At 38.4% G+C, this 19,827-nt stretch overlaps 1 protein-coding gene and 1 long non-coding RNA gene across 2 annotated transcripts in view; both read right to left on the bottom strand.

Annotated features, from left to right (window-relative positions):
• cenpn (centromere protein N) overlaps positions 1-6,805 on the bottom strand; it is a 35,006-nt gene extending 28,201 nt beyond the window's left edge. The window contains exons 1-2 of the mRNA XM_028809823.2: positions 6,302-6,805; positions 4,110-4,155 (exon numbers count right to left, since the gene is read on the bottom strand). Coding sequence (XP_028665656.1) covers positions 4,110-4,155; positions 6,302-6,472 — 217 coding nt within the window. The 5' untranslated portion in view covers positions 6,473-6,805. The remainder of the gene's footprint in view (positions 1-4,109; positions 4,156-6,301) is intronic.
• A 4,451-nt stretch (positions 6,806-11,256) lies between these two features.
• On the bottom strand, positions 11,257-14,710 carry LOC114657177 (uncharacterized). Its single transcript, XR_003717178.2, has 3 exons — positions 14,328-14,710; positions 13,697-13,748; positions 11,257-13,607 (listed from the first exon to the last, which is right to left on the bottom strand). It is a non-coding gene; the product is annotated as an uncharacterized LOC114657177 (long non-coding RNA).
• Between the last annotated feature and the right edge of the window lie 5,117 nt (positions 14,711-19,827).

The following is a 19,827-nucleotide window of genomic DNA, read 5'->3' as shown; positions in this document are numbered from 1 at the left end:
TAAACCTCAAGAGAATTATTTAAATAAATAAAAGGTTGTTATGTTACCTGACTATTACTGAGGGGTATTAGAACACATCTCTTAAATAAATTTCTTATATATATATTTTTATTATAATATTAATTACTATAGTAACATCTATGGTGTTACGGGTCAAATTTGACCCATATTTATTTCATAGAAAAAGGCAAAAAAGTATTTTCAAAAATAACTTTAATATAAATGGAAAGCTAAACAAGTAAATCTCAAAATGTGGATTTGCAAGGTCAAACAAACAACGAACAATCAAGCAAATCAAACCAATAGAAATGAGGCAGTAGTTCCAAAAAACGTCTTTGTGTGCAAGAACATGCATGTGCATTTAGATGCATGTGTGGCAAAAAGGGACACTTTTAGTGTGTTCTTTGCAAATATATTTTTTGCAGTAGAAGCAGAGTACGTTTGACTTTCTGTCTTTATTGCTAGGGCAGACCTGACACCTCTTTCTTTTAGAATCAGGTGGCCTCAGTGGGGTTGTGGTTGTGGCTGTGTAGGTTGATGTTGAGGCAGTGCTGGCCGAACAGGATGCTGGCACTGATGCTCTTTGTGTTACTGATGGTGTGGAAGGAGTGCTACGTGAGCTCTGCAGCTATCTGACCAAGGCTGCAGCGGCTGGGTCCCGGGGCACCCGTTCCCTTCGCTCAATGTGTGCCTTGACAAGGGAACTTCCTAACTCCTCAAGAAAAATTCTCCGCTTGTTTTTTCTGGTTGAGTTCCACCCTAGGTGAATGTGGGTCCACAACACAAATGCATTGTATGCAGACACATCTAGAATGTTATAAAACACAACCATTTGCCATCTCCTGGTCATTCTCTGGCAAGTGTAGGTGGCAGTCAGCTTGTCCAGGTTGTCCACTCCACCTTTGTTTTTATTATAGTCCAAGATAATTACGGGCTTTTTGTCACTTGCTGATGACACAGCTGCGTCTTTGTGAAAAGTGGACATAAGTATCACACTCCGGTGTTTTTTTGGACAATATGAAACAACCGTGGTGGTGTCTGTAAAAGCAAATTTTGAAAGAAAGTGGAGCCCTGTCCTTCACCTGCAAAATTTCGGCAGGCAGCTCAGGTTTATTTATTTTTTTTTACTGTGCCCACCATGGTAAGTTTCCACCTGAGAAGTTCTTGTCCAAGGTCATAGCTGGCAAAGAAATTGTCACATGTGATATTGTGACCCCCGCAGTCCAGTAGTCATATCGAGGACTACACGTTTTCCTCGATTTTTCTCAGGAATGCCACTTGCATGTTTGCCTGTGTAAATCTGCAGATTCCATGCATAGCTGGTTTTTGCATCACAGGCTGCCCACATTTTTATGCCGTATTTCCCTGGCTTACTAGGCATGTACTGCCGGAAAGGGCATTTTCCACGGAAAGGGACAAAACGTTCATCTACTGTTACCTCTGGCCCTGGGTTGAACATCAGTGGAAGGAGCTGCACCCACCTTTCCCAGACATCCCTGATGGGAGCAAGCTTGTCAGATTTTTCTCTAGTTTCTCTGTTGTCAAATCTAAGGACTCTTGATATCATTCGAAATGACTGAAGTGACATTGTTGCCCGGAAAATATTTCTGCCTGTCGACGCATCCCAGAGACTATCAGTGGCCTCATTGCTGGATTTGTAAACACCAGCAAGAAGAAGAACACCAATATAAGCATCCAGGTATTCCAAGGTTTGTCATAGCAATCTGATTTTCTTTAGTGACAATGGCATAAACAGATCAAAACATGTCTTGATGTCACTTACTCTCGTCACAGCAAACCTTGTGATTCCAGGGGTCATTTTGATGACATTTGCAGCAGCTGCCCTGCCATGTAAGTCAGAAGGTACTGAGCTCCAACAGATGTTACCACTTTTGGATTTGAACGTTTCAGCAGGAGTGAGTGCAGCTTCAGCATCGGTGACCTCCTCATCAAATGTGTCTGTGCCTTCTGGTAGATACTCTACAATGTCTTCCTCCTCGGAAACCTGCTCATCTGGATCACTATGCTGTTCTGTGTCCTCTGCCTCATTTTCAGAAAAGATATGATCCAGAGCTTGGCTTACTGTAAATCTTCTTCTCATTTTTGACTGCTGCAAACAGGAGATGTGTACTCTGCAAGTCACCAACGCTAAACTAAATTTGTCTTATGCAAGCCTTACAAGTCTGTCTTTGTTTGTTTGTTTTGTTTGTTCAGGTAAGGAGACACACAGGCAAAGAGAGAAGCCCCTCAAAGTGTGTTTATGATTTTTGTTTTGACCCTAACTATTGTTTTATAACCTTAAATTATAACTGGGTCAAAACTGACCCTACCAACACAAAGTTAATAATTTTCACCAGAGCATTTTATAATTTAGTACAATTGTTTTTTTTTTGTTTTATTTTAATTAAATACAGATTCCTGACAAAGTCAAAAAGCCTTGATGCAATAAACAAAATTAGGTAGTAGTTTTATGCATTTAAAAAGTAAAACGGGTCGGTGCTGACCCTAACACAAGAGGAATTAATCAAAGCAGGTGATAGATAACCATCAACATTAACCTGATGCTGGTTTATAGCCCATTACACTAAGCAACACACAGAAATGTCATTTTCTTTAAAGTACTGAATTCTAGCCCATTACACTTGCAAGTTAGTTTTTTTAAGCAGTGGTTTATTAATGTCAGTTCTAAAAGCTGAGGGCACAGAGCCAATGGAAAGTGACTATAATAAATATTAAAAGTAGGACTAATTAAAACAGGAGACAGTTCCTTAAAAAGATTAGAAGGTCTAATATTCAGATTGTAGGTTTGGAAGCAATTATCAAGCTAGACAAAGCCACAGGGGAAACAATGTCAAATTGTGAAAAGTTGCAAGAGGTCCAAACCACATTGCCTGTATCCATGAAAGTAGTGGACAGATCATAGCCAACATAGTGTACATGTGGAAGCCTCTTCAAATACAATACATCTGAATAAGATAGATGCCTTTTGCCTTTCATTTGTTCTGTGCATTATTCAGGACCTCTAAACACAAACATAAAAACTCATTAAAATCTCAATTGCAAATGCTCAAACATGTCCTTCATTTGGGAGAAAAAAATTCCTTGCTCTGTTCCAACAAATGAAAAATTACCCTAATTTTCCAAGAACACAATTTTCTCTTAAAAATTCTTTGTCTTGTCAGTGAACGTAAAGTTTACAGAATGGAAATACAGATTGTGAATTTCCCATTGGGATTAATAAAGTATCTATCTATCTATCTACAGATTGAATAACAAATAGCTATCATTCTAAAAGCTTACTGCACTGGCTAATTTTTTTTTTTATATTAAATTTAGAATTTTGCTAGATAGATAGATATAGATTAGATACTTTATTAATCCCCAAGGGGAAATTCACATACTCCAGCAATAGCATACTGATAAAAACAATATTAAATTAAACAGTGATAAAAAATGCAGGTATAACAGACAATAACATTGTATTGTGTTAATGTTTAACCCCACCCCCCAGTGGAATTGAAGAGTCGCATAGTGTGGGGGAGGAACGATCTCCTCAGTCTGTCAGTGGAGCAGGATGGTGACAGCAGTCTATCGCTGAAGCTGCTCCTCTGTCTGGAGATGATACTGTTCAGTGGATGCTGTGGATTCTCAATGATTGACAGGAGCCTGGTCAGCGCCCGTCGCTCCGTCACAGACAATAATTCTTTGCATTTATATAGCGCTTTTCTCACTACTCAAAGCGCTCAGCAAGTGCAGGTTAAGTATCACTGTATCACTAACTATGGGAACATCTGGAGTGTATGAAGCACAACTGGGCATCAAGTAGACAGTAAAAGATGTTTGAGTGAAAATTACTTGCAGATAGAGAAGGAAAAAAAGTCTTCTTTAACATTCTGAAAATTAAAGTGTGTAAAAAAAACGTTTAGACTATGACAGCTGAAGCAGCAGGTTGTACAGTAGGCTCCAAGCACCATAGGTTACTAGTCTGTCACAGTTTATTTAAAGTGTTGTCTCCATTAACAACAAAAATCAACAAGTTTCAAATAATATGGAATTCTAAGAAGATGCTTGAAGAAAATAAATATAAACAGCTTTAGATTAATACTTACATATCATATCAAGCTCTATGACATGCTTTGTTTGGACGTGATTTTCCTGTGAATTACAATAAAGAAAAGATCACTGTGTGTTTACATAAATGGGCACAAAGCAAAAACATTTTTGTAACTGTGCCAATTAGTAACAATAAAACCTTGCAGTCAGTAGTAGCATTTCCAAAAGTATTACGGATATGTAAAAAGAATGGTAAATACAGAATTTGATTTGAAATGTAAACACTCAAATTGTTAAACAATTAAAAACAATAGAGGCAGAATATTTAACTACTACGTTATATGGGAACATTGTCAGCTGAAAAAGTTTAAGAATGATGATTTAAAGATCCCACAGATGAGATCTTGATTTTTTTTTTTTTTTTTTTTTTTTTTTTTACTTACAACACAGTAAACGCTTATAAACACATTCATATTACAATTCTGGGACATTTTCTTTCTATTAAATTTACAAAGTTTAGGGCACATAAAATACTGATAAGGATGTTCAACGATTTGTATTAGAATTATTACTTGCAGTTTGAATTATTAATTAACTCAATTATATCAAAAAACCATGGCACATTTCTTTGCTCCCTTTCAAAACAATTACCTTGTTAATCGCCATATTTCAATAACACAACATCCACTTACAGATCTTAAAAAAAAAAAAAAAGAAGCCAAAAACAGAACCTGACAGCCGGATTTCATTTCCTTGATCTATATTCACTGGATATATTTGAAAAGCTAGAAAATGCAGTCCACTAGAACCAGTAACTGCAGGTTTTTGTTACAGAAATATTCAGGACCTGAATCAAGACTGTAAACAAATCAAGCACTTAACTGGATTAATTTATAATGATTTGTGTTTTAGTCCCTAAACAAATATTTGCATGGATTTCCCTTTTTGTGTTCAATGATTACTCTAGGTTGTGCCAGGCCACTTTTTTCAGAAATGTTCCTGTATTAAGCAGCAGATTTCAGATGAGTAGATATATAAACTAAAAAAGGATGAAACGTCAGAGCATCCATTATTTGAGCAAAAGCAATGCACCGGTGTTGATCAAATAAAATATCTGAACAAAACTGATAAAAAATAAAAAAATAAGATAAAAAACAGAATACCCAGAACTCAGATCTAATCCTTCCCCAACCATTTTGTGGTTTATGTTAAGAAAGTAAAATATTGCCTGGAAGGAATGTGATGAAGAAGTAATGATAACATTTACAGACTAAAAGAATCGGGCTATAAATAGGAACATGGATAGAACCGTAGACCTCCAGAGTCAGGATTAACTGGTGTGAACGGTTTAGACATCGACTACAGATGATGTAACTATTATAACTGCAGAAATGCTTTATTACATGTACAAACTCAAAATATCCAGATTTAACACACATTACCTTTTTGTCATTAAAGAATATGTTGGTTCTGAGGAAGCTATGAGAAAGCAGAATGTTATCCAGTCTGTCCTAAAGCATTCTTCATACCTGTCCAATTTTACCTAATACAAACTTAGATTTTTGTTCTATACTCTTATGCACGTGTAAATCTGCCACTTAATATTTACAGTATATAGAATCCTGTATACAAGGCATAACTCGTTTTACATAACATTCGGCTAGTCTATATTTCTTTGTAAGGAAATCTTCTTACATCGTTGTCTACTCAAGTTTTTATAAACATAAGTGCCTACAATGTTCATATATTTCAGAACTAAAACTAAAATCATAAAAATAAACTCACATACAGTATAGTTTAACGTTTCATGGATTTGAAGACACCAATTACTACCTTGTAAAGCAGTTTCTGGCAGTACTATTTGTGAAAGGCGATGCGTGAAATAAGCACTGACTGAGTTCTTCACGGGAGACATACACTCACTGGAATTCTGAACAATGACCACATTTTCGGACCCACTTGTCCATTTTGGATAGAGTCCTGCTGTAAAATGCAGCAATTGGGGAAAGGTCCAAAAGGGATCTGGGTGAAAATTACTTTTATTTATCATGTGCTTGAAACAAACAAACGGTTTGCTTAAGAGTACGGCTTTCTGTATGCCTCGACATTTCACAATTTAAGCATACACTAAAAAAAAATTAGGTAACTAAGTAAATTATACAGCATTTATGGACATATGTACACAATTAACTTTAGAAAGTCGTTGACATTCCCTCTTTAGAGCCAAAGTATCACATAAAGCAGTTACCTCGCAGAGTGCAAGCACTTTCAGCCGTAGAGCCGGACCGTACTTGGCTGAATCCAAGGAGCGGAGCTGCGCTGGGCTTAAGAAGTCCCATTCTTCCAAAATGCGTCGTAAGCCAGAGACTGGGATTTTGTTTAAAGTCTTCTGTAAAAATTTTGCCACAGTGTATTCCATTGAAAGCCAAATATGTGAAATCCTTAAATGAGAGATAACACTCAAGTACGTGAAAGTCAGCTCGGTGTTGTTTAGCCTCCTGTAAAACCTGAAATAAAAAAAACACGTTTTCCCAAAGAATCGGGGGTCTGTTCCGAAAGAGTTAAAAGAAAACACGTTCGCTACGCCCTCTATGTGAATTTGCAGACCACTGCGTTATGCGAGTCCTACTATTATGTACCCAATTAAGGATCTGTTTGTTTGTTTTTTTGGAAAAACACTATTTCAAAAGTAACATTTCACGACGCAACAACTGTATAAACCAAGAAGGAAAGAGCCTAATCTGCAACCCGCCACATCCACATATATGAATAACCCAATGAGGTTTCCCCAGACTTTGAAAACCAATCAATGATAGAAGAGTGGGCGGGGATATTACGTCACGCATGGTTGCGTCATTGCAGTGCAGCCTTCTCCAAGTAGATATTGCTGCAGACCGGAGTAAAATGGGCGTGAATATCATTTTCGACTTCAGCCAATCAAATATTAAATTTGCATACGTCAGTCACCGATCAGCCAATCGAAAATTTAAACTTCGCCGTCAATCACCTTTTTATTTAACAAATCGCTAATCGGTGTTATTTGTCATTCATGTTCCACTTTAGCGAATTGCCTTATGGATACGTAAAAAGAAAGGTGGGAGTAATTTCTAAAGGTGGACGTGTAAGATAATTTCTAAAGGTGGACGGTCAAGATAAAGTGACTGTAAGAGACGGAGTGTATATTCGTAAAATACATCAGCGACGATAGTCTACTAGTGCCACTATCTTACACTATAACATTATGTCGAGTGCATTATTAAGACTGCAGTATATTTTTACCACCGTCATTTATGATTAGCGGTTCTGAAAAAATAATGATAATAAAAGTTTGGATTTGAGATATTTATATTTACTAAACAACTTCTGAAGAAAATTTAAATGAACATAACAATACACATTTGTGTCCGCCTAATTTTAATGGATTGACGTACACTTAAATGTGGGCTCTACTTGATTGAGTCAGTCAGATTAAAACAAATATGGAACTGTTGTTGTTTACTTGAATATCCAAATGAAATAGTCGCCTACATTTAACAAGTCACCTTAAAGACGGGCTATAAACGTATTACAATTTTAAACGTTGAATAAACTGTCAGAGTTAAATCTTTACTTCTATAATACACAACCCTAAAATGTGTTTTATTACTTTCATTACTTTTTGATCAATGTTTATTTATTTAAGTATTCCTAATATTCCATTGTCTCCCCTTCTGCCTGCATATCAGCCTCTGTTCTTTGTTTGTCTGATGTGTGTCAAATATTCTGCGGTCTTCATGTCTGTTCTCAACACACCAGCAGCTCCAGTGAGTTTCTTGCTTGTGGATCTCGTATTCAAGTTTGTTTTTTTAGCTGTATTATGAGTACAGAATTTCACAAATCACATACTTGACACTCTCATTTTCAGGTATCAGGGAATAGACAACGTTAAGAAAGCTGGCAATAAAATTGTGACTTTAAAGAATCCATTGGCTGTCTCTACATGTTATCAATGTTAAATGTAAGAAACACAGTTATCATAGTGCTAACAGTCACATTTCAATTATTATTTTTATAATGAAATTTACTATGTTAAACGATCTGTGAAGAGCAAATATTATGCCTTTAAAAGAGTAATAATTTTGCAGTTTTTGTGACTGTGCACCAGCTAATCAGGGTATTCAATTATTTGACTTAATTGGATCTTTATTACTTTTGGGATTTTAAAAATCTCTTTAAGATCATCAAATATATCCATCCATCCATCCATTATCCAACCCGCTGTATCCTAACTACAGGGTCATGGGGATCTGCTGGAGCCAATCCCAGCCAACACAGGGCGCAAGGCAGGAAACAAACCCCGGGCAGGGCGCCAGCCCACCGCAGGGCACACACACACACACACACACACCCACACACCAAGCACAATTTAGGATCGCCAATCCACCTAACCTGCATGTTTTTGTACTGTGGGAGGAAACCCATGCAGACACGGAGAGAACATGCAAACTCCACGCAGGGAGGACCCGGGAAGTGAACCCAGGTCACCTAACTGCGAGGCAGCAGCGCTACCCACTGCGCCACTGTGCCGCATACATCAAATATATATTTATTATAATACATATTGTTTATGCAAAAGTTACATTTAGAGATTAAAACATGACCGATGTTTGTTCATATCTCATTGAGCCTCCATTTGACTCCATCAGGTCCTAGTGGCGTGCTGAACACATCAGCCTGTCTTTAGGGTCTCTGAGACTGGAGGAGGAGGCCAGGAGTCCAACTGTACAGCAGGCACTGATGGGCATCGGCATCACGATTGGTAACAAGATAGAGATGGCAGATAGTTCAGCTGGGCATCATCTTATATGACTACCCAAGCAGACAGCATATTAAGAGCACACCGAGTCTGTATACTCCAGTATGGCCCTGAAATAACCACCTGTACAGCTGTAAACGACTCCACTTTACTGGTCATTTAGCACACACTGCACTGAGGCTGTCAAGTCTGAACCATTAAATCATTCAATCTGAACAGCTGGGAATTTATTTTGACAATGATATTACTGGTAAGGCATTTTATTTTGTTGTTTGTCATAGGTTTATACTGAAAAACTGGTTTAGATCAATGTAGTTTTCTATCAGTGACACTTGTGGGCTATTGATCTGGTCAGTGAAGTAGCAGAGGGGCTTGTTCATCAGTTTCAGCTGCTTTGGTGCACTAGAGGGGTGGGTAACAATGAGACGACCCCCAAAACAGGAATGAACTGACATTTGTCCATCCTCATCTGTTTTGTCACTTGTTTTGCATTTGGCTATGGTCAGCATCACTACTGGTGGCATGAGGCCATACCTGGACCCTACAGAGCTGGCACAGGTAGTCCAACTTCTCCAGGATGGAACATCAATACCACGTGCCATTGTCATAAGGTTTGCTGCGTCTCCCAGCACAGTCTCAAGGGCATGGAGGAGATCCCAGGAGGCAGTTACTTTAGGAGAGCTGGACAGGGCTCCTCGTAGAAGGTCCTTAACCCATCAGCAGGACCCACCAGTATCTGTTCCTTTGGGCAAGGAGGAACAGGATGGGCACTGCCAGAGCCTACAAAATGACCTCCAGCAGGTAGACCACTGGTGTGAATATCTCTGACCAAACAATCAGAAGCAGACTTCATGAGGGTGGCCTGAGGGCCCAATGTCCTCTACTGGGCACCGTGTAGCTCGATTGGCATTTGCAATAGAGTACCAGAATTGGCAGGTCCACCATTGGTGCCCTGTGCTTTTCACAGATGAGAGCAGGTTCACTCTGAGCACATGTGACAGACATGAAAGGGTCTGGAGAATGTTATGCTGCCTGTGACATTGTTCAGCATGACTGGTTTGGTGGTGGTTCAGTGATGGTCAGTGTGGGAAGGCATATCCATGAAAGGATGCAAGCTAGACAACGGTGGGCACCTTGACTGCTGTTAGGTATCGGGATGAAATCCTTGGACCCATTGTCAGACCCTATGCTGGTTCCTCTTGGTGCACGACAATGCCCGGCCTCATGTGGCGAGAGGATGAAGGAATTGAACCCATTGACTGGACCCCCCCACGCTCACTCGCCTGACCTCAATCTAATAGAACACCTCTGGAAGGGACATTATGTTTCAGTCCATCCAACACCTCAGCCTGTCCAGGAGCTCAGTGATGCCCTGGTCCAGATCTGGGAGGAGATCCCCCAGGACACCATCTGTCGTCTCATTAGGATATTATCAGGCATGCATACAAGCACATGGAGGAGGAGGGGGGGGGTTGGGGGTACTGGGGCATACAAACTACTGAGTACGATTTGGAGTTGCTGCAATGAAATTTTGGCAAAATGGACTCGACTGCCTGCCTGTCTGCTGCATTATTTTCTCCCTTTGATTTTTGGGTTGTCTTTGAATTCAGCCCTCTCTCTGTGGGTTGATCGTTTTCATTTCCATCCTTTTATTCCTCACACATCATCATATTAGTCCATAGCAGCAGAGATAGCTAGCAGGATTTTTTTCCCATTGTGATCTCATGTGTTTTCCAAGTGTTCCTTTAATTTTTTTTCAGCAGTTTATATATATATATATATATATATATATATATATATATATATATATATATATATATATATATACTAGAGAAAGAGCCCGTTTCGACAACGTAAGATGAAACGGGCACGAGTGGAATAGTAATAAGTATAAACACCACAAACCTGATATAGGTGTATTGAATGAATGCGTAATTAGGCCTCGAGTTGTAGTCGAAATCGCCTTTCAGGCCTCTAGAGCTTTAATCGAAGTCGCCTTTCTCTTTGAATTTTCGCGGCAGTAAATCCGCCGCCTGCCGCGATGTTGGTCTCGTAAGGTTTTTCGGGCAGCTGCGCAGAAGGCGACTGCGTATTCGGCTTCGGATGTGCGCAGAAGGCGACTGCGCATTTGGCTTCAGACAGACGTGATTGAGTGAGTGAGTGAGTAGGCTGGCGAATGTATATAAGATATATACAGTATATATATAGAAATGGATACACACTTAATGTCAAGACCTTAGAATAACGAGGCTCTAGCTGCGAGTTATGGTTTTAGAATACTGAGCTTCCAAACTTTTGACTCTACATTTATCAGGAGTATTCAATCCTTTTCCTTTAATTTTGTTCCTTTATATATAAGCTGCATTTTCAGTTAATGATAATGTAAGTTTTATTGAAAATGTGACTCCTAATTAAAGATCAGTAAGACCCTTATTGTTGTAGACTATGTTTGTAAGTGAACAGCACAGTCTTGATCAGGATGCTCAGTTTCCAAGCTGTGGGATTACCGGTGAGTCCAGCAAAGTGCCATTTATAGACAGTGTTGATACAAGAGGAGGCTCTGCTCAAATCTATCAGTTCTAGTTGTGTTATTACACGAGGTGATTGGGCAGCACAAATTAAAACACTCCGTATTGTCACTACCAAAAACATAATGTTATTAGTAATCATTCAGTATAAATTGTACAACCATTTCAAGAAACATTTAGAATTAACAATAATGATGGGTCAGTTGAACTGAAAGAAAAATTCATCTTCTTTGTGCATTCTAACAAACAGACTGATCGGGGAATATACTAAAGCAGGCCCACTTCTATATATTATATATAAATAATATGTAATGGTGATAGACATGTTTGCTTGTAATGTTTACAAAAGTAATAAAACTGTACAATGCATTTATAAAAATTAAAGAAAAAATGCAGATGGCATGAATTGGCTAAAACAGATACCCAGACAAAATGTCCTTTATTATTTACATCAATAGTTAAATCAAATATACACAACTCTATTATGCACAGTCAGTTTAACACTCAGAAAAAAAAAAGGCCAAAGACTAATAAAGCCAGTGACACGTTTATTAGAGGAGGCGTTGAGATGGAATCCCAAGTTGAGATGCCTCAGTGATGTTGTCTGTCTTTGGTACTCCAACAGTTGAAGCTCAAGTTTGTCAAACTCTTCACTCACTTTAAAAAATAAACAAAAGATTGACTTTCACCAATACTAAAAGTGTATTAATGTGTATTTTAAATATCACTTTAAACATATATTTACATTTATATGTATTTAGTTTATATTCTTGGCTAAATACACTACAAGTAAAATGGTATTATAATTAACAGAATAATGGCGCTGAAAATAAAAAGAAAGAACTGTCTGCTCCCCAACACCACATGACGTCCCACTCATCGTCTGCTGGTCCATCAATGAGCAGACCTTCTGCTTCTTACTCATGGAGACACTCTCTGTACTCATCAGAGATTCACTGAAGCCAAATGAGCCTCTGGCATCAGCACATCCACAATGATGTGAACTCTGTTGATCTTTTCAAAAGTGCCTACAGCTCTTGATAGCACTTCATCAGGTAGTTGTAGAAGCCATCTGTCAGCTCCTCATCTTCTACTGTATAGAGGTCATTACCCGGTGACCTTTAAGAGCTTCATAATTTTTTAAACCGTTTGGATGACACCTTTTCAGATACAACAGCCTGTTGGACAAGCAAATACAAGAGTTTGGTGCTATAAGGTCATCACAGCTCTTTGCTGCTAGATAGATTACAATAACAAAGGTTTACTTGTTATCTGAACTAAGTTACCAGCAAGTGATCATCTGCTCCATGGCATTTTATGATGAACTCCAACAGTTTTCCATGTTGAGTCTCCTGGAGGCCCTGCTGATCTCTGCAGCCTCATAAACCTGAGCCCGTTGTTCTCAAGTCAGCTGCCCCACTGCAGTCACACAGCCAGCCTGCTCTCCTACATGGTGGACACACACAAATAAATACATCAGACTGTCACATGAAGTATTTGTCTTGTGCAAACTATCTGGTTTGGGTATGAACACTCCTGTTTTCTCATAAAAGTGGACACTTTGGTGTAGAGTTCAAACTGTGAGAATTCCTCTGTGGTTCACTACACAAACTCTCATTCATGGTTATCTCAATAGTTTTTTTAGAATACATCAATTATTTCAGAATATTATGAATACCCCAATCTGGACACTACCTAAAGTAATATGCAAGTCACAGACATGTCATCCTAAAATAAAAAGGATAAACACAGTGCTCTCCACTATTATTGGCACCCCTTGTAAAAATTAGTAAGAAGGGTTAGAAAAAAGATCCCTGTTTGCTGAAGAAATGTCACCTTGCACTGAAAAAATTAGAAACTTCTGACTTGTAATTGAAACAATTTCATTCAAAGAAAAACAAAGCCCTCATCAAGAAATAAATATTTTTAAAATTAACATTTTTATAAGGGGTGTCATTAATAGTGGAGGGCACGTTAAATGAATGACACAATTAAAGGTATGTCACACATGAAAAAAAAATTATATATTATCAGTATCTTTTAAAGACTGACAGTAAAATCAAAGGGTTCCTCTATAGTCAGATAAAGAGAATACTGAGAGAGAATAAGAGAAAAAGTATTGAAATCCTACACAATCTAAACACAAATGTAAAGTTACATAAAGCTTACAGTTCATATTCACACACCATCAATGTGTCTATTCCACAGTCTACTGAACCAGCAGGGATGTCCTAGAAAATGAAGGAAAGAAAAAAAGACACACGTGAAAGTCCAACACTACAAGTGAATTACAAGTTTAAGAAAAGGTTTTTTAACTTACCTCATTTTTCATTAACATCCAATTTCCAGAAGATATTCTTGTAGCAAGCTGGCTGAAAGGAAAAAATGTAAATGTCACTTGTAATTAAATTGAAAAGGCTCTGTGCACATCGCGACTGTCAGTCTGAGTCACATACATAGTGGCGCACTGCCCATTGCAGGAAAGTCTTTAACAATTTAGAAATAGCAGGCATCATCTGCACAAAACTACCATGAAATTCTATTGAAATTGACGGTACAAAAACATTGCGGATTATTTGGTATTACAATTTAGACACATTACTCCAACATAAGGAACTAAACTGAAAAGAAAAAAGGTAATGCCGTGCACTACTGTAGTCAATCTGAACTTTATCAAAAGCCTGGTTTGCCACAGAATAGCCGATCAAGCGTTTCCAAGATGCTTGTAAAAGTTTTTTTTTTCGTTTTCCATGCACAGTCGAGGAGTTCTCGTGAAACTTGCCTTGTGGAATTTGAAAAGTTGCCGGTACCGCTGAGTGCCGGTCCACTTCAAGCACTGAATATAAATAAATTACTACAGCGAAAATGACTATTAATACAAAACAAAGTTATTAAAAATACGAGAAAAAAAACTACAAATTTCAAACGTTTTCATTTCGAAGCACACTTACTTCCATTGTCAAAAATACGAGCAATTAGTTTGGTCGCTTCTTCTTCTTTTGTCTAATGGAGTTTCATCGCCGCAGCTTCTTTTTTTATCTCCTTTAGTTTAATGGAGTTTCATCTGTTGGTACAACGGCAGGTTATTTAGAGGTAACTCAATAAGGCGGAACCTCAAAGAGGTAGGGATCACGAACTGTGAAATGTTTGGTTAAAGTTACACTTGATAGACAGCTTCAAGCGCTGATAATTGGACAGGTGAGTTTTTGATTGTCATAGAGTATTAATAATCTCATTCGTTGAAATTCTGAATTAGCCAATACTATCCACTTGCATTTACAGTTATCCCGCCTTCAGATCCGCCCATAATGTCTCCGGTCTGCAGCAATACCCTTCTCGCCTTTTTTGGATCAAGTATGCACAGTTTGGCGGCCGAATACTGAAAATGTGAGTACTGTTAATTTAAACACGCCGGCTGCTCTGCCTAAATTATGCTTCACAATGAGAAAATTTATCTTAGTGCCTCACCTAGCGGAATGGAGGAGGAACAATGGATGGCTGCATGTACATATTTAGCATTACAGAAAGATGATTAAAGGTTGTGCAATAATATTTATATATTATGATATATGTATACTGATGATTTTTAATTTTATCTTATTTAAAAAAATCAATCTGGAGTAGTGCTGTATAAAAAAGTACGTTTTTATCTCATGCAATAATGTTTCTTTCTGAAAAAGCTATTGTAAAGCCATGATACCATTACTAATTTCATGGAGCCTATATTGGGTGTGAAGAATTATATTGTGAATAACTTGTAGCATATGCAGATTTTTAAGTTGAATTCCCTGTGTTGGAGAAAATTACTATTTTGTAGGCTGACTAGGTTTTTAAAATATATTTAATAAGCAAGTATTGTTCTATAAGGACTAGTTGGCTTAAAGTTATCCTTGAAGGAGTTCCATAAGATTAGATAGATAGATAGATAGATAGATAGATAGATAGATAGATAGATAGATAGATAGATAGATAGATAGATAGATAGATAGATAGATACCAATATAACAAAGGTGTTTATGCTCACTTTTACCTGTTAATTGTTTTTATTAATTTTATTTCAAGAAAGTAACATAGTATACAATCAAGCAGATAAGATTTGCAGAACAGATATAACAGATAAGTTCAAAATCAGTTCAGAAATATACACCAAATAATTTACAAAACAAAGAAGACAGAGGGAAAAAAAACAAATCCTAACAAAACAAGACTTCTACCCCCTAACTTATAAAAGGAGGGTTGTCATTCTTCAAGATAACAAGATAAGTCTATGTGCTAATAGTGTGGTATAAGTAATTACAATCAATTTGTCCTTCTCCACCTTAAGCCCATCAGAGGGTATACCAAACACAGCTGTTAATGGGTTAAAAGTGATTATGGCACCAAGGTTGTCTGATAGGTATTCAAAGAATTTTGTTCAAAATTATGTTAATTTGGGTCATTCCCAAAACTTTTGGCTTAGAGATTCTGGAGCTAGATGGTAACATTCACAAGACAGATCTTGCCCTGGATATATTATGAGATAAATGTGGTCAATGAAAGATTTTAAGTTGAATTATTGACTGCGGGTGGCGCAGTGGTAGCGCTGCTGCCTCGCAGTTAGGAGACCCGGGTTCGCTTCCTGGGTCCTCCCTGCATGGAGTTTGCATGTTCTCCCCGTGTCTGCGTGGGTTTCCTCACACAGTCCAAAGACATGCAGGTTAGGTGGATTGGTGATTCTAAATTGGCCCTAGTGTGTGCTTGGTGTGTGGGTGTGTTTGTGTGTGTCCTGCGGTGGATTGGTTCCCTGCCTTGTGCCCTGTGTTGGCTGGGATTGGCTCCAGCAGACCCCCGTGACCCTGTGTTCGGATTCAGCGGGTTGGAAGATGGATGGATTATTGACTGCCTTCTGTATACAGAGCTAGAGTGTATTCTATTTATGGCTTACTTCCACAGCTGTTTTTTCCACTTTACCATTGGATTGTTGAGGGGAAGATTCTTTGAGATGTTTTTGTATATTGTTGAGAGACTGACCAGTATTGCCCCTGGAATAGAAACAGTGGATGTGGGAATGGTGCTTGGGGGGTCTGGAAAATTGGACAGATTTCTTTTAACAGATTTTCTAGTTTGAAAATAGTGTAAAAATTGTATTGATGGGAAGTTAAATTTGAAGCATAGTTGTAGATTAGATGCAACAACTGTATCTAATAATAATTCTTTGCATTTATATAGTGTTTTTTTCACTACTCATAGCGCTCAGCAATTGCAGGTTAAGGGCCTTGCTCATGGGCCCAACAGAGCAGAGTCCCTATTGGCATTTATGGGATTCAAACCGGCAACCTTCCGATTGCCAGTGCAGATCCCTAGCCTCAGAGCCACCATAATTGCACATCTATGCATGGTTCTCTAAATGTCTTAACCCCAAGTGTCTTCCAAAGATTAAGTACCGAGTATGTTTGAGAAGATTGAAAAAGGTGATTATCATGTAGAGGAGCAACAGATAAAAGCTTCTCTGCTTTAAAGTGCACCCTGTATTGGTTCCATATTCTGAGTGATTGATGGACAAGTGGATTATTGGTATATTGACAAAAGACACAAAGCAGGGCATATAAAAACGTACAGCAAGATTTCATTTCCGTTGCTGACCAGGCTGGTATAAATTCATTCATTTGTGCAGATTACCAGGTCTTTATAGTTGTCCATCAGGTTTAAAGTGTGCAGACACTTCCCTAGGAATCAGCCTCTGATCCTGAGTCTCAGCACCATGAATATATCCCATTAATAAGGTTTAGATCATCCTACTTTACCCTTTAAATAAATATGCTCACCTAAAGATTTGCATGCTATCAGCTATATACCATACTGCATATGCTCTTGTATATTCATATACAGTATATAAAACCTTTCTCTGAACGAAGGATTGTTGGCATATCCATGATTACAGACCTATATTTTTTGCTAAACAATTGTTCAATCTCTCTGGTAAAATGAAAGTAGCCTACAACTTGAACACCTTTCATGTGGGGTCGCGCTTTTGAATTGAAAACAGGACTCTTTGCCAATATATCTGGTGTGAGGTGATCACTACAAACCACAAGAGGCAAGTAACATTTACAAATATATTATATATATATATATATATATATATATATATATACAGTGATCCCTCACTATATCGCGCTTCGCCTTTCGCGGCTTCACTCTATCGTGGATTTTATATGTAAGCATATTTAAATATATATCGCGGATTTTTTGCTGGTTCGCGGATTTCTGAGGACAATGGGTCTTTTAATTTCTGGTACATGCTTCCTCAGTTGGTTTGCCCAGTTGATTTCATACAAGGGACGCTATTGGCAGATGGCTGAGAAGCTACCCAACTTACTTTTCTTTCTCTCTCTCTTGCGCTGACTATCTGTGATCCTGACGTAGGGGGTGTGAGCAGGGGGGCTGTTCGCACACCTAGACGATACGGACGCTCGTCTAAAAATGCTGAAAGATTATCTTCACGTTGCTACCTTCTGTGTGCAGCTTTTAAGTATGCTGCACGGTGCTTCGCATACTTAAAAGCTCAAAGGGCACGTATTGATTTTTGACTTTGTTTCTCTCTCTCTATCTCTCTCTCTCTCTCTCCCTGCTCCTGACGGAGGGGTGTGAGCTGCCGCCTTCAACAGCTTTGTACCGGCAGTGCTTCGCATACTTAAAACCAAACAGCCCTATTGATTTGTTTGCTTTACTCTCTGTTTCCTTTGAAGAGGAAGATATGTTTGCATTCTTTTAATTGTGAGACAGAACTGTCATCTCTGTCTTGTCATGGAGCACAGTTTAAACTTTTGAAAAAGAGACAAATGTTTGCTTGCAGTGTTTGAATAACGTTCCTGTCTCTCTACAACCTCCTGTGTTTCTGCGCAAATCTGTGACCCAAGCATGACAATATAAAAATAACCATATAAACATATGGTTTCTACTTTGCGGATTTTCTTATTTCGCGGGTGGCTCTGGAACGCAACCCCCGCGATGGAGGAGGGATTACTGTATATATATATATACGTTTTTGGTGGAATATTCCTTTAAGATATGACAATCCGAACTGTGTTTTGTACTTTAACAATTGTGCTGTTGATAATTATTTATTTTGCTACTGTTGCAATTTTATTGGCTGACATTTTTCTTATTTACTTGTAACACACGACATTCCACCTGGTGATACTTTGACCTTGACATTAACCTTAAGACACTTAACTACAGACTTTTAAATTAATCCCTTCTACAGTAGTAAGAAAATTCCCTCCAAATACATTTTTTATCTCAGAAGACATTTTCATTATTTTTTTATTGGGAACTGTATTGTTTTCTTACTAACATTCATGTTGTTCAAAAATATCTTTCCAGCAGTCAGTGCCTCAAAGTAATAAAAGACAACAGTGTATTGAACAATTTCCCAAACCCAAAAATACATCAGCCTCAGAAGACTGAAATTACCCTTCGAATTATCGGTTCTAAATCCATCTAAATTTCAAATGCGTGCTCAACGTCAATTCAATAGAAAAACAACTGCCATAAAAAGAAATCGGGAGTGGTCTCTCCAAGACTTTCTCGTATACACAGATATGGGGTTGGATATTTGAGGAGTAAACCGCCAGACAATGAGTATATTTTTATATTACCGTATGTACATTAAAGAACGAACAACAACAAATCAAATTAATAATATATTGAACAATTATTATAAAAGTAAAGTTGAACATGCAGCTCCATGAACAAAAGGTAAAATATCACTTCCGGTTAACGGAAATGGCCCAAAAGTTAATAGAAATATACGTTTTGTACCAAATATGTGTATGCAAAATTTTGTTGACCTAAGTGAACCCGTACTCAGGTTATCGTGTTTATATACACACACTGACAGACACACAGACATAATTACAAAAATGGGATTTTTGGACTCAGAGATTCATCAAAATCTCAAAATGGAATTTTTGGAGGATTCCAGTACTTTCCCTATACTTCATCCATCCATTTTCCAACCCGCTGAATCCGAACATACGGGGTCTGCTGGAGCCAATCCCAGGGCACAAGGCAGGAACCAATCCCGGGCAGGGTGCCAACCCACCGCAGGACACACACAAACACACCCAGCACACACTAGGGCCAATTTAGAATCGCCAATCCACCTAACCTGCATGTCTTTGGACTGTGGGAGGAAACCGGAGTGCCCGGAGGAAACTCACGCAGACACGGGGAGAACATGCAAACTCCACGCAGGGAGGACCCGGGAAGCGAACCCAGGTCCCAAGGTCTCCCAGCGCTACCCACTGCGCCACCGTGCCGCCCTCCCTATACTTCGCATACGAGAAAGTAAAAAAGTCGGTCGGTCGGTCAGAATTGTTTGTGAAACCCCGCCCTTTGATCAAAACTACTAGCTGTTCGGAAAATAATCCCGCCCACTTTATTACGACAAGAAAGCGAAAGCTCAAT

Source organism: Erpetoichthys calabaricus, chromosome 9 (genome assembly GCF_900747795.2).
Source record: "Erpetoichthys calabaricus chromosome 9, fErpCal1.3, whole genome shotgun sequence".
NCBI classification, from domain to species: Eukaryota; Metazoa; Chordata; class Cladistia; order Polypteriformes; family Polypteridae; genus Erpetoichthys; species Erpetoichthys calabaricus.
This window is presented reverse-complemented; position numbering and strand designations above follow the sequence as displayed.